Source organism: Rhinolophus sinicus, linkage group LG01 (genome assembly GCF_036562045.2).
Source record: "Rhinolophus sinicus isolate RSC01 linkage group LG01, ASM3656204v1, whole genome shotgun sequence".
Classification (NCBI taxonomy): domain Eukaryota; kingdom Metazoa; phylum Chordata; class Mammalia; order Chiroptera; family Rhinolophidae; genus Rhinolophus; species Rhinolophus sinicus.
The window spans coordinates 106,686,060-106,699,812 of NC_133751.1; the positions used below are offsets into that span (position 1 = coordinate 106,686,060).

General features: G+C 36.4%; 1 protein-coding gene across 5 annotated transcripts in view; it reads right to left on the bottom strand.

The window, feature by feature from the left end:
• Window positions 1-3,648: 3,648 nt before the first annotated feature.
• U2SURP (U2 snRNP associated SURP domain containing) overlaps window positions 3,649-13,753 on the bottom strand; it is a 44,127-nt gene continuing 34,022 nt past the window's right edge. For all 5 annotated transcript variants that reach the window (XM_019753583.2, XM_019753585.2, XM_019753582.2 and 2 more), the window contains 5 exons: window positions 11,243-11,402; window positions 9,115-9,225; window positions 6,686-6,804; window positions 5,338-5,514; window positions 3,649-4,197 (listed from right to left, as the gene is read on the bottom strand). In XM_019753583.2, coding sequence (XP_019609142.1) covers window positions 4,059-4,197; window positions 5,338-5,514; window positions 6,686-6,804; window positions 9,115-9,225; window positions 11,243-11,402 — 706 coding nt within the window. In that variant the 3' untranslated portion in view covers window positions 3,649-4,058. The remainder of the gene's footprint in view (window positions 4,198-5,337; window positions 5,515-6,685; window positions 6,805-9,114; window positions 9,226-11,242; window positions 11,403-13,753) is intronic.

Consider the following 13,753-nt stretch of genomic DNA (forward strand, 5'->3'; position numbering starts at 1 on the left):
CTTGGGAGAAAGCGGCCCAAAACTAGATACAGTTTACTGGGCTTGCATTAGAAAAACTATATGGAGAAATTACATGAACAGTCTAAAGTTTGCTATGAAAACAACGTATTTTATTAAAGAAATTAAAAGTCAAAAAAACAACAACAAAAGGGAAATTCCACAACCTTTGTTTGTAACTATATCATCTTTATGTAGAAAAACTATAAAGTGACAGTCTGGAAAGCAGCTCCACAATAAATTTGATCCTTACACAAAGAGTTAACTAAATTATGGAATCAGTTCACCCAAAGGAAATTGTCTTGCTGTAGAATATTTCAGCTGAGCTGATTTCAACTATATATTCTCATTTCTGAAAAATTGTCTTTCCTAATATTTCAAATCACCAGAGATAAAACGTACAAGAGCCTGTTGAAGTAAAAAGATAAATCACAAATACTGCAAGCACAATTCCATGAGAGAGTGAGGACATTTTATCTATAGGTCTACAAAACTGTATAAATAACCGTTATACACACAGTCCATTTACACCGAAGCTCCACAAGGTGGTACTGAGTAAACATGAGGCACTGAATTGTCAACAACGGAACGCGGTTCACTCTGCACAGCAGCATATCCCCACCTCCTCAGCTCTCCTATGACACAGCACTTCCCCTCAGATTTGTATTTGTGCGTTATCTAAGTCCTGGGAAATTGATTAACAACAAAGAAAAAAGCCAAAAGAATAATGAATTAAACACCCCTAAACACTATTCTGAAACATGCATGTGAAATATGAAGAAACCAAGCTCTCTGAGTTTTTAGTCACTAGTGCTTTCCTTAGTATCCGCATTAAATTTTCTGTAATTAGCTTTTCCATTAAAATATAATAGAAAACAACAAAGGAAAAAAGCTCTTATTTCTTCAATGTGCAGTCTTAGAAAAGTTGTAGTATTTTTTTTTAAACAACTTTCTCTGCTAAAGAAATCACATTGTGGTCACCTGAATAGGTTAAACAGTCACTTTGGCAACACAGATTAATTTGCTCTCGTTTATAATAATCAAAATATTATCATGGCCATATGATTTTTCAGAACTTACACCACCATGTAGTACACAATATTTCTAATAAACCTAAATTAGATCATGATTGGAATTTTTTACAAATATTTTTAAGTGCTTAAGAATATTAAAATTCAGGAGAAAAATACAGAAGTCATAAGCAAGTATGTCCTCCATTTAAGATTACTTAGGATAAGTCTCAGGGTAAACCCACAGGAATTGTCTGCAATAAAGAAAAATTAGGTCAGTGTATAATAATTTCTGCAATTTTAGGAGAAAAGCCAAGAACATTCTGAGCCAAATATGAGCATTCTTTTGCTCAGGGCTTTTCGTTTAATTCTTTCATCTCTAACTTCTCCACACATTATAATTCAGAATGGCCCATATGCTTATTAATCATCAAAAAAAAAAGATCACAAGCATGATTCTTTCAATCACAGGTCTCTCTCTCTCTTTGGTAAGAAACAGACCACCAATTTATTTACTTACTTTCTCCCACCTACAGAAGAGAGGAAGATTAAATGGTATGAACCTGGTAAGGAATCCTGTTTAGAGTTTACGCTGTCTGCTGTAAGAAAAGCAGACAACAGGACGTCCTCTTACACACAGCTATGGCAGAGGACAGTTAGCTGTCTATCAGAGCTGGAACAGGACAGTTCCTGTAACTAGAATGCTCTGTCTGTGAACATTTTAGTTAACCTGCAGAAATTTTGCTATACAATTAAAAGTGTCCTTTAGGATAGGAAACAGATGAATAATGTGCTATTTATAAAAATGTGGTAGAATATCTACCCCCTTACTATTCACCAATTTCTGATCTCATTAAACTTGCATAGAATCCATGGAGAATTAAACAGGCTTACTCTAGATGTTTTCTCATTAAGTAAAATTTGAAATAACTTATCAAACACTATCATTTGCAATTCCGGGGAAAAAAATCCAGTACAATCTAATACACACATTAACTTCCCAGAACATATTCCTCCCTGACATTCTGTCCAGCCTAAGCAATCCTCAGCCATCCACCCAAAAGGAAGCCAGTCTTACCCACCGTAAGATAAGTGAAGCTCGCTCTTACTGGTTCTAGATTAAAAGAACTGTTAAATTTCACTGCAGTAGAAAAAATACTACAAACAAGCACCGAAAACTGACATTAATTTCTTCTCCGGGATATTTTTTTAAAAGAGAGAGAAATAAATATTCCTTGCAACTTTACTGGCAAAATCATTAGCTGACTAATTATTTCTAAGTCTAGACTAGATACCAAATGAATGATGGAATGCCCAAATCACCAGGAGCTCAATATTATTTTTGCAAAAAAAGGTAATTATATAAAATTCCATTCTCCCAGGCAATGACTAGGGGAGAAAACCATGTAACTTTACAAATGGCTATATTTGTAAGTTTTAGAAAACCAGCACCAAATGTTCCTGTTTATTCTGAGCAACATTTAGAAATTAACATTTCCTAATATGGACAAACTAGAGTGAACAATAAAATAATAACTTTCAAGCAATACTGCATATTGGTAAGAACCATGAAGTAAAAGAATCTGATTGGCTCATTTCTAAAGCTACTGTAGGTTTGCCCAGTTTGGAAATAGGAGGCCTCACTGCTCAGCTAATATATCTAACTCCCCATATCATGGGCACAGCTTATTTAATATCTGACTAGGCAAAATTAAGTAAAACTTGAAAAGCAAGCTAACTGAAAACAACCTCTTATTAGAACACTCTTCCACTCTCCCTATTGAGGGGGCTAAACTCCATCAAAGCAGAGTACAGTGCCTAAATGAAACCCTGAGAGCAGATTCACGAATAGCAGTGTCAGTTCAAGTCTCCATAACCTGTATTACACCACGTTTATAGCAATATTGATTAATGTTACACAAGGCTTCTTACTTCTTCCTTATACTGCAGCAATTTTTATTCCCACTGCATAAGTGATTTCAACTCTAACGGTTTACATCAACTTTTTCCACCTTGAATTTATAATCCACTGGATGTTAAGTTTCCTGAAAACTATTTTATTTTTAAATTTTAAACTTAAAGCTAAAACTATACTAAATTGAAAAAAAAAAAAAAAACTAAGGTGCTTTAAACAGAACCTTGTAGAAATACACTAATACCAGTGTTTAAAAGCCCAGAGGGCTATAAAAGGACAAGTATCAAACAAAAAATTGTTAGAAAACTTTTATAAATAAACTTTTCATGATACAAGATGAAATCAAAGATGGATATTTAAGTTTTCCCTAATAATAAGTAGTTGATCAGAACACAGGTTGAGTGTATCAAAATCACATTGTTACTTTGAAAAAAGAAACACCATTTTAGCCAGGCATTCCATTAACAAAAGACCACACCCACCTAGTCTTTTGATCTCTGGGTTACCAGTAGGACCCATGAGAACCTTCTCCAGGAAATCGGTTGGCAAACATACCAAACGCGAGTCTTGGGTCCCTTAATTTGACAGTCATCTCAGTCAATATAAAACTGCAGCGACTTGAAAAACGGAGCTTGTAAACGCATTAGATATAGAAACACAACAGAAGTGCTCAACTCAGTAGGATTTTAAGAGACTTGATGTCACCAATATGGCAAAAAAACAACATTACAGTTTTCTGTTCAGATTTTATTTGAAATCTAATTCAAATTGTCAAAGCTACAAAAGGGAGGAAGACATCTGTATCATTTTTGCTAAGTCACAACATCCTAAAACAAAATACTACTACTGCCAGCAGATCCATTATACACATTTCCAATGAAATTCATTAGCACAATAAAAACTTCATCTTGAGAAACAGCCACAATGAAAGTAATTTATACAATAAAAAACAATGACGGGTCTACAGATGCAGTTACTCATGAGTTTACACATGCATTCACAAACAAATAAACAAAAACCCCAGGAATGCTCTTTCATTTGATTTTTTGTTTTTTTTTGTTTTTTAAAAAAACAGACCGTTCAGGCACAAAACAAAATCGCATTTCCAATAAGTGACAGCATCTTAAAAACTTATGTCAGTGTTTGTTTTTCTTTGACTTTTTATGAGACCTGTGTGGAGACCGGGACTGGGATCTGGATTTCTTCCCTGATTTCTTAGGAGATCTAGACCGTGAGCGCCTAGACCGTTTAGGTGTCCTTGAACCAGATGGTGACCTGAGGAAACAAACAAAAACAATTTATCAAAGTACTCATGTGACTAAAACTAGTTATCTAAAATGAGCTTTAAGGGAACAAAACAAATGTCACTGAAATGAAAAAAGGTAAACTTCCCAAATTTATGCACGCGCGCGCGCGCACACACACACACACACACACACACACACACACACACACAGTCTGTATTTCCTATGCGTTAGTGGTGCACTGGTGGTGCACTTGCTTAGAAAGACAGTTTCCTAAGCCTTATTCACACTGCTCTACTGAATCAAAATCTCAAGAGGTAGGGACTGGGAATTTGTATTTTTAACAAGTTCCTCAAGTTACTGATAACCCCCCATAGTCCGAACCTCTAAATCTGCAATAGAAAGTTCAAAACGGCATCTAATATCATTCACAAAATTTAAAAACCATGGCAGCTTTTCCAGCCTATATTCTTGACGGAAAAAGCACCAACTACAGCAATATCATCCAAGGGAACAGGTTAAGACAGTATAATTTGGGTAAGTGCTATTCATGAAGGCTACCAAAACAAATAAACACATTTATATGTACATGTAAGTACCATTTAGAAAAGGAGAAAGGTATCGATTTTGTAAGATTTTACTAAAAATGGATACAACTATAAAGTTTTAGACATAAAGCAGTGTTAGCTCTCAAGAAAATTCCTCTATAAAAGTAAAATATTTCTGAACCACTTTTCTGGAACTCCAAGGAAAAAAAGTATGTAGCACACTAAATTATACACTGAAGAAATGGTATTTATTTCCACAAGTTTCTACCCAAGATTGCCGGAGGGTAGGGAGATGGATTTTTCTTTCAGCCTTGACAAAAATCAAATATTCTACAGAAACTAAAGAAGAACAGAATGAAAAGTAAAGCAGCTACTCCAGAGGAAACACTGGGTCTGAGGTTTCTAATTCTTGGCTGGTCTTACTGTTGGAAGCCTTCTTGGGCTTTAGTCACGAGGCGACTGGTAAAGGGGAGGTGCGAAGGCATAATCTAAGATGACAATATGTCTCTTTGGTTTTCAAAAACCCTTTAAAAAAATGGCTACCAACCAAATTATTTTCAAAAACTCGTGGAATGACAGGGAAATTGGTGTTTGAAATATTGCGAAACATGACTTGCATTTACCTTTTGGCCTTTTTGCTAACATCTCTAGGAGAGTCTTTGTGAGATGACCTGGACCGTGAGCTCTCTTTATGAGATCTTTCTGAACGCTCTGACCGCTCCGATTTTGGTGATGGGGATTTCACTCGTCTACCACTGCTACTGCGAGATGGGCTAGGGGATGTACTGTGTCGCCTTTTCCTACGGAACAAAGCGCCAAAACATGCCATAAGTGAGCAAAGGATCAGGTATTCATTTTCCTTCTACTAAATTAGCTATTAATTCCTATCAGTTTAAACAAACTTTATTTTCACTAATCTTATTGATGTTATTTTCCAACAACATTCAATGCCCTTTATACCAAGACCGATTAAGTCTCAAAGACAGGTTGATCAAGACAAAAACTGAATTCAACTAAACTGGATTTTCTTTTGCTATGAGATTACTGGGACAATGAACAAAATTTCATTAAGCTCTCTGACAAGCTTTTTTAATGTTAGTTTCCCAGTCTTGAAACTTTTATTGTCGTTATATAAGAAAATGGGGCATTGAGTTAACAAGTTACTCTTAAAATGGTTGGGGAGAGAAGAAGAAAATAAGGCAAACGTAGAAATATTTTAACATTTAGGGAACATGGGTGAAGGATATCTGGAAATTCTTTACACTATTCTTGTAAATTCTGTAAATCTGAAATTATAGCCAAATAATATAAAAGCAAAAACAGTGATAGATTTGTTATTTAACCATTTAGTATAACTATGTTATTTGTCTGTAAAGTGACTAAGCCAGAATTTTATTTGCAGTCACTTGGTTTTTCTTAGGAAAACCTCAGTTCTGTTAACTGAAGCAATTGTGTCTACTAAATCAGAGATGTGGGGACTATGAAAGTAGGAAATAAAAGCTAAGAGAAAAATGATGTTTATTAGAGAGAAGACAAAGTGAGGAGCAAGTCCTTACAGTCTATGTACACAATCTCCCTTCGGGAAAGGGCTGGGAGACTCAAGTTTACAGGCAGCAGGCTCCGCCACGGAAAAAAATGCTTACACTGGAGTCAACAAGAAAGGCCTAGCCAGCTGCTGAGTTATTTAAGTCTTCAATGTGATACCTAATACGGTAACTGAATTCAGCACTGAACTAAGGCTAAGGTACCACATGAACCACGTAAAGGGGTGATGCCCCAGTTCACTAAGCCCAGTGCCAACTCACTGTCCCATTTCTCAGCTAATTCTACCTCCTGTAGGCAGGAGCCAAACATGTTTATCATGAAAATATACTTGTCTAGTTTGCTGGAATCGGCGATGAAAATACTGTAAAACTGAACATCATTCTTAATCCTGAAACCAGCATGCGCAGTAAATGAGAAATGTTATACCTTTCTTTCCTTGTTGGAGTGCACTCGTCTTTTTCCTTCTTGTCTTTGGATCGAGATTCCAATTTTTCTTTATCCTTCTTATCTCTTTCTCGTTCTCTTTCTAATTCTTTCTCTTTTTCCTGTTTTGTTGTTTTTTTAAAGAAAGAATATTTAGTCATTACAATTACCAATCTGGGTTAATCTCATTTATAGAAGTTTCTCTTCTAGTTAACTACTTCTTAAACCACTACTGAAGGTGTGAGATACCATTTTTTTAAAAATACCAACTCTTCCAGGAAAGTTAGTCATTCCTTCTACTTATCCTAAACAGTGAGACCAAACAGCAGCAGCTTAACACTCACTGACTGCCTCCCACAGGCCAAGCAATTACTAAACAGCTTTCCACACACCATTTCAGGTAATCCTTCGAAACACCCATAGTACTGAATAGTACTATTATCCTCATTCTAGAGGTAACAAATGAGACTCAAAGATCAGGTGCCATGCCCATGGTACCACAAGATACTGAAATCCGGATCTGGTCCCAGCTCTAGAGCCAAGGCTCATAACTACTTACCCTGGGTGCTGTCCCCCCACAAAAAAAGAAAAAAAAATTGGGAAAGCTAAGCTAACAATACACTGACATTGCCATTTCAGACTATAATAGTCAGTTGTGATTTTAATTGTTCAGAAAGTCAGTTCATTTAATCAAAAGAGAGCCATTACCAAAGCAATAGGCTGAAAAGGAGAAATAGCTATTCACAATAATCATTAATAAGAAAATCTTATCAGTGAGAAACAAGTACCAATTGTATTAGAAATTTTAAATCCTACTTTATGAAAGTACAGACTGGCTACATGACTATACAATTATGTAAACCAGAAAAATAACTTCTTTGCTTATCCCCAAGCTGCGACAATTGCCACTTCTCACTTAAATTATGATTTCTGTTGATTACATAACTAAAGGAGTGGCTGGGGACAATGAAGCCACAAAGGCAGCTTAGCTCTTCACTAACAGGACTTTAATTTCTCTATGATTTGTATGCATCGGGAAGCTATGACAACTGATAAAAAGCCTGTACTAGACGTTGGCAAACATTTTCTAAAAGGAGCCAGAGAGTAAACAGTTTGTGGTCCGTGGGTCACACAGTGTCCGTGAAAAGCATACCGCACTGCCACGACAGTCCCCAAGTTCCCGGCAGACAGTCTGTAAGGGAAGGAGCCTGACTGTGTTCTGTAGATTTATGTACAAAAACGGGGTGACGACCAGTCTGCTAACCCTGGTGTACACCTTCAGGAAACACAGCCTCCTTTCCCACTGCATCATGGAAGGCAAGGGAAGTAAAATGGTAATACAAGTATCACTGCCCCTGGGACCCAGGGGGGTACAGTCAAGGGGCAGTCTTCCATGAAGATCAAACACCTGCCTCCGTCACCAAAGGCATCCATGGGGTACAAATACGAAACACCTTTATACAAATTATCATTTATCTTTTTCCAAAATAAAACATACAGAGCAAAAATTTTAAAAGTGATGCTGAGGAGACTTACTCTGGTAATCTGTAGGATGTATATTCCTGATTGATAATTTTATAGGAATCAAACTACAGTTAAAATATTTTAAAGATTTTAATAATAAAGTGTAACAGTAGTAATTATCTAACCCCGTCCTGCACAATCAGGACTAACAGCCCAGTTTCACAGAGAATAAGTGGCTGCAGCAGCCTGCTGTGACATGCACAGCAGGGATGCCAGGAGTCCGAGGGCTGTGCAGTGACAGCCACCAGCCAGTCAGTGCTGCCCGTCACCAGCCTGCCACCCTCACAGCCTGCTAGTGATTACACTCTCCCTCTAGCTTTCCTATTTCCCTTTCTATATGATCTTCTATAATGACATTCAAGATACAGCAGTCCCAATAAAATCCTTGGAGTCTTTCAATTAGCACATGGGCCTCCTTGTTCTAAAATTCTCCGCATATACATGTTTTTTTATGTGCAAGAATGTCAGGACCCTCAAAAGGTTAAAATTCACGGATGAGGTATTCTACCACTTACTGTCCTTCCCTGAAAACAATGGGAAAAGTGTGCAAAATGAACTTCCTAACCCTAACTCCATCTTTTTGTCTCTGTGCCACTTCTCATGGTTGCTAGTGTCTCATTGTCACAAATATATAGGGTCTTCCAGATTGAAAGCATACTCTTAGCAGGATTTTCTAGTCCACAGGTAGTATTCAGAATAAAAGAGAAAGCTGTGGCCCTAAGCATTTTGCAAGTTGAAATAACTGTAAAACACCAAATTTCAAATGTTCCTAATTGTCTACCAGTACCCAGCATTTACACATCAAAGGTTATGATATGAGGTATACTTTTCCTTCGTACCCCAATATTCTAGGTAGTCTAACAAGTAACTTCAGAAAATGCATATCACTGAGTGTACTTATTCCTTACTCGTTGAAGAAGTTTATCTCTGTAGTGTTCTACTTGCTCTTGAAAGCTCTGGCCTGGTTTTTTAGGTCTTTTTCCAGATTCCAATTCATCCTGAAACTTCATAACTTTGAGCTGTGAAATAAGACATTTTTATAATAAATACTTTCATAAGAGTCTTATAATAAATCTTTTCATCACTATAGCTTCTTAAGCACTGCTGTGCTCCTCTTCTGAAAAATTCTTTTTGAAACATGTGTAAAAAGTAAAAACATAAACAGCAAAGTAGTAACTGATAAAACCTCAGTCAAAACACATCAACACAATACCCCCTTATCTGCTTGCTGGGCCACTTGTCAGACAAGCCCAGCTATGCAGATCTCACGTTAGCAGGTGTGGCCCCACATGTTCTCTGCAAAGCCGTAACACGACTCAAAAACCATGGGCTGTGGTTCACGCCCTTAATAACTTACTTATTATCTCAACACAATGATAACAAATTCCGCGTCTGGTTCCCCAGAGACCTACATTTGAAAATTAGAATTTGGTTCACAGCCCAAATCTCAAAAGGATTAAGATGTGAAAGAGGCATAACGAGAAAAAGAGAAACCATCGCCGAGTATCTAGCAGAGAAAGGGGGTGCCAGCTCAGCAAAGAGCGCGTGACGTATGGGGATGTGCGTGCAGCATGCCTATCACACATATACAGAGTAGAAATAAGAATGCTCATAGAAACCACCCAAATTAAGAGGAAGTTAAATTACTTCTCTTAGCTTTCTTCTCTTTAAGCCAACAAGGAAACAGAACATTTAAGAACGATTAGTCTGTTCTGGCCTTTTGCGGGTAACTTGAATTATTTTTACTGAGCCCAGTTTTTGTTTCTCCTCCAATAGCCCCACTAGGTCAGTGAGGCAGAGTTCAGTAAAATAGAAGGAGTCCTGAGAGAAGAGGCATGTGCAGCTTGAAAAAGGTCAACAGGTGAGTGTCTTCATGACACACCTCACCTTACTTATTCCCCTAAAAATTTTATAAAGAATGTAATTGAATATATTCAAGGAAAAATGAATCAATGTATTAACTCTGAAAATCCTTCCTCCCCCAAGTATAATTAACACCATATTAATTCTGTGCGAGGTTAAAACAAAATGCTTTCTGTTAACTTTTCGGCTTGGTAACCTCTGAGAAAGAAGTAGGCAAGAACTTATAGTAGCCCAACAGTGAGTAGGTGGAGAAGTGGAAGTAAGGTAAATGTAAATATTACCAGTGAACAAGAGGAATAGTGCTAACGCACAATAGGCATTCCAAAAAACTTAAATGAATGGACAGTGTTAAAATTCACTCTCATGTACACTTTTGAGATTTGGGACTGACTGCTACACTACTGCTAACATTTACTGGGCATGTTTCATCATCCTGGGGCAAGAACAGGAAGGTTCCATCATAAAACCCTTCCCTCTCTAACACATCTGAGTACCTCTGGTAATAGAGGCACTGAGAAAGGAGAGGAGATAGAGGGACAATCTGTTTGAGATACTTTGGACTCTCCCCTAAGTTGTTCCCCTTCTTAGTGTTGAGCCCCACTTAATGTCTACTCTGTCCCCATCCATCACTACAGGTGCAGACATTTAAAATTAGCCTGTTGTAATAAAATGTACACACAGCCCGAACATGTCAGAAAATACCTCATGTGTCTTAGTTATATACCATGTGCACTCAACATGTAACGGATTGCATAATGCCAGCTACAAGCTACCCCTTAGAATCACTGTCTTCAGAGGATCTCCTCTGTGCCAGCAGTAGAGATAGAATGACAAACAGTTGATAGACATAGTTCTTTCTCTCCATGGAAATCACGGTCTGGTGGGGAATACAGACATTAAACAAACAAGCAAGCAAGCAAAAGAAAACACAATACACACGACAATACATGTACAATCACAACAGAGATAAACAAGGAACAAATCCAGGTTAAGGAAATGACACCAGGAGAAGGGATGCTTGCACCACGACGCCTGAAGGAAGGCAGCTGGTGTGATGGTTTCTAGGCATGGAAGGAGCAGGAGGCACCAACCCTGATGTCAAGAGGGAGCCTAGTTCAGTGGCAAAAGTGAAAGGCCAGTCAAGTGTAGTTTCAACTTTTTTATAACACTCACCTCGATTTCACGAAGTTTAGCTCGTTTTTCCTCACTCATTTCAGAGTACTTAGAGAACTTGGACTCAGTCATTTCTTCTTTGATCGGATTAGAGTACAAATGATGTTCTTCGGACTTGGAACTTTGAGTATCTTCTTCATCTTCACTTTCTTCTTCTTGACTTTGGAAATAAGCAGAATATATTGTATGTCAAGGCAGTAAGAAAAAGTTACATTTTACAGTCTGGTTTAAACTGCCTTAAAGCTTAAATGTTAACAAAATGTAAAAGGGTAGTTCATTACTAAAATATTTTTTACAAAATATTTGATCAAATAATATAGACAATTTTGCTTCCTCCATAGAAAAAGTTTGAGCTTCAACAATCATACTTTTTCAAATTCTGCTTATGTTAATATCAGGTATGCCTTTAATTTTGCAACAAACCTTATTAACATTGTTAACATTTAGTTAACATTTAGTTAACTAAAATGAATAATCAATGATTTTTACATACTTGACGATTCAGAGTAACTTCATGAAGCTTAATGTTTAAAAAGCCATGTTTAACCTTCCTCCAGCAGAACCTACAAACTAGAGAATACATGACCTCAAGGCACACAGAGCTGCTATAATACAATCAATGCAGCATATAAAGACCTTATTTGATTAGCACATAACCCTACGAATAAAGCATTGTATACATTTTAAATAGCGGCACACCATACTACCATGTTTCCTCGAAAATAAGACCTAGCTGGACCATCAGCTCTAATGCGGCTTTTGGAGCAAAAATTAATACAAGACCCGGTATTATATTGTATTGTATTGTATTATATTATATTATACCTAGTCTTATGTTATATAAAACCCGGTATTATATTATATATTATTTATATTATATTATATATTATACCCAGTCTTGTATTACATTAAAATAAGACCAGGCCTTATATAAATTTTTGCTCCTAAAGACGCAGTAGAGTTGATGGTCTGGCTAGGTCTTATTTTCAGGGAAACACAGTAGTCATGTCATAGTTGATTCTGGAAGCTGACTGGTTCTATGTCAGATAAGAAGAAAATGAAAAACTGACTACCATTGGTAGGTATACAAAGAAGAAAATTCCTTCTGTCCTTCCAGAAGCAATCTAGTGGAAACAGACAGGTAGGCAACTATGTATAAAGCTGGTCATCACTGCTAGAACAGGATTAACAAAATGTTTTTGAAGCACAAAGAACGAAAGGGCTTACAAAGAAAAGCTGTGTGTTCTCAGACTGGTCTCTATGTGTGTATATGTTTAATGTGGACAAAACAGTCATCCGTGTACAAACAAACTCAAAATGTTTACATATATGAACAAAATTCCTTATAAACTAGTATTACTGGCATGGCCTAGAAAATACGCCATTTCCCTTTAATATTTGAGCCTGATAAGCCCTTCTATGTTAGTATTTGGGTACTACATACCTTCTACCATAAGTAGACCTGTTAGTGCGTGTGTTTGTGTGTGTGTGTATATCTATACATATATATACACACACACATACACACACACACACACACACACACACACACACACACACACACACACATATAACTATTCATAATATGTAGAAAGTTGTAACTTCTTTCCAAATAGAATTTTAATTATTTTAGAATCTGATGATAAGACTCACACACTGAATGAGAAATATTTAAGCAAGGCAGATAAAAATAAAGTGCCAGCAACACAGAATCAGAAAAGACATAACACTAAGAGAAAACCATGCTACTAGCTTTTTAATTTCTCATCCAAAGGTTCTTTCCAGGACATTATTAAAATGTTTTATAAACTTGATACTCTCTTAGCCCACAAATCATTAGTACCACCTTAAGGTACAACTCAATACAACATTTAGGTAAGGAAAAAAAATCAAAACCAACCATTAAAACAAAAAAACTATCTCCTTTTTGGAAATAAACCTTTCACTTAATATTTCTCATTGTCAGAAACTTCCAAAATGCAGTTTTTAGTTAATTTTTTAAAACACAAGAATTTGTTTTATGGTGCATGAAATTTTTACAAGTGTTTCAGATGCTTTTAAATGGTTAAAGGTTAAACTATGTGGTTTGTGTATGTATACGCATAAATGCAGATGTTTGCTGAAGGATTATTCTGGAAAGGGCCGATGAATAAGGACATGACACAGTTAATTAAACTGTGGTATCCACGTAATGGAAATCACTTAACCAACTCCATCCTGTTATTTATATATGTATTTTTCTTGCAATTTTCAATATTCCTTGATAAACATCCTTGTAACTTATCTGAATGCTTGCTTTCAACCATAGATGAATACATAACAGATAAATATGTTACATATTTGACTGACATGGAACAATACCCATGACACTAGAGTGAAAAATGTGGGTCACAGAATAGTATGTATAGTGTTATATAACTTAGTTTACAATAGATGCGCATGTTTTTATACATACAGAGAAAAGAGCTAGATGGCTAGATATTAAACTATATTAAGACTTTTTAAATGAGC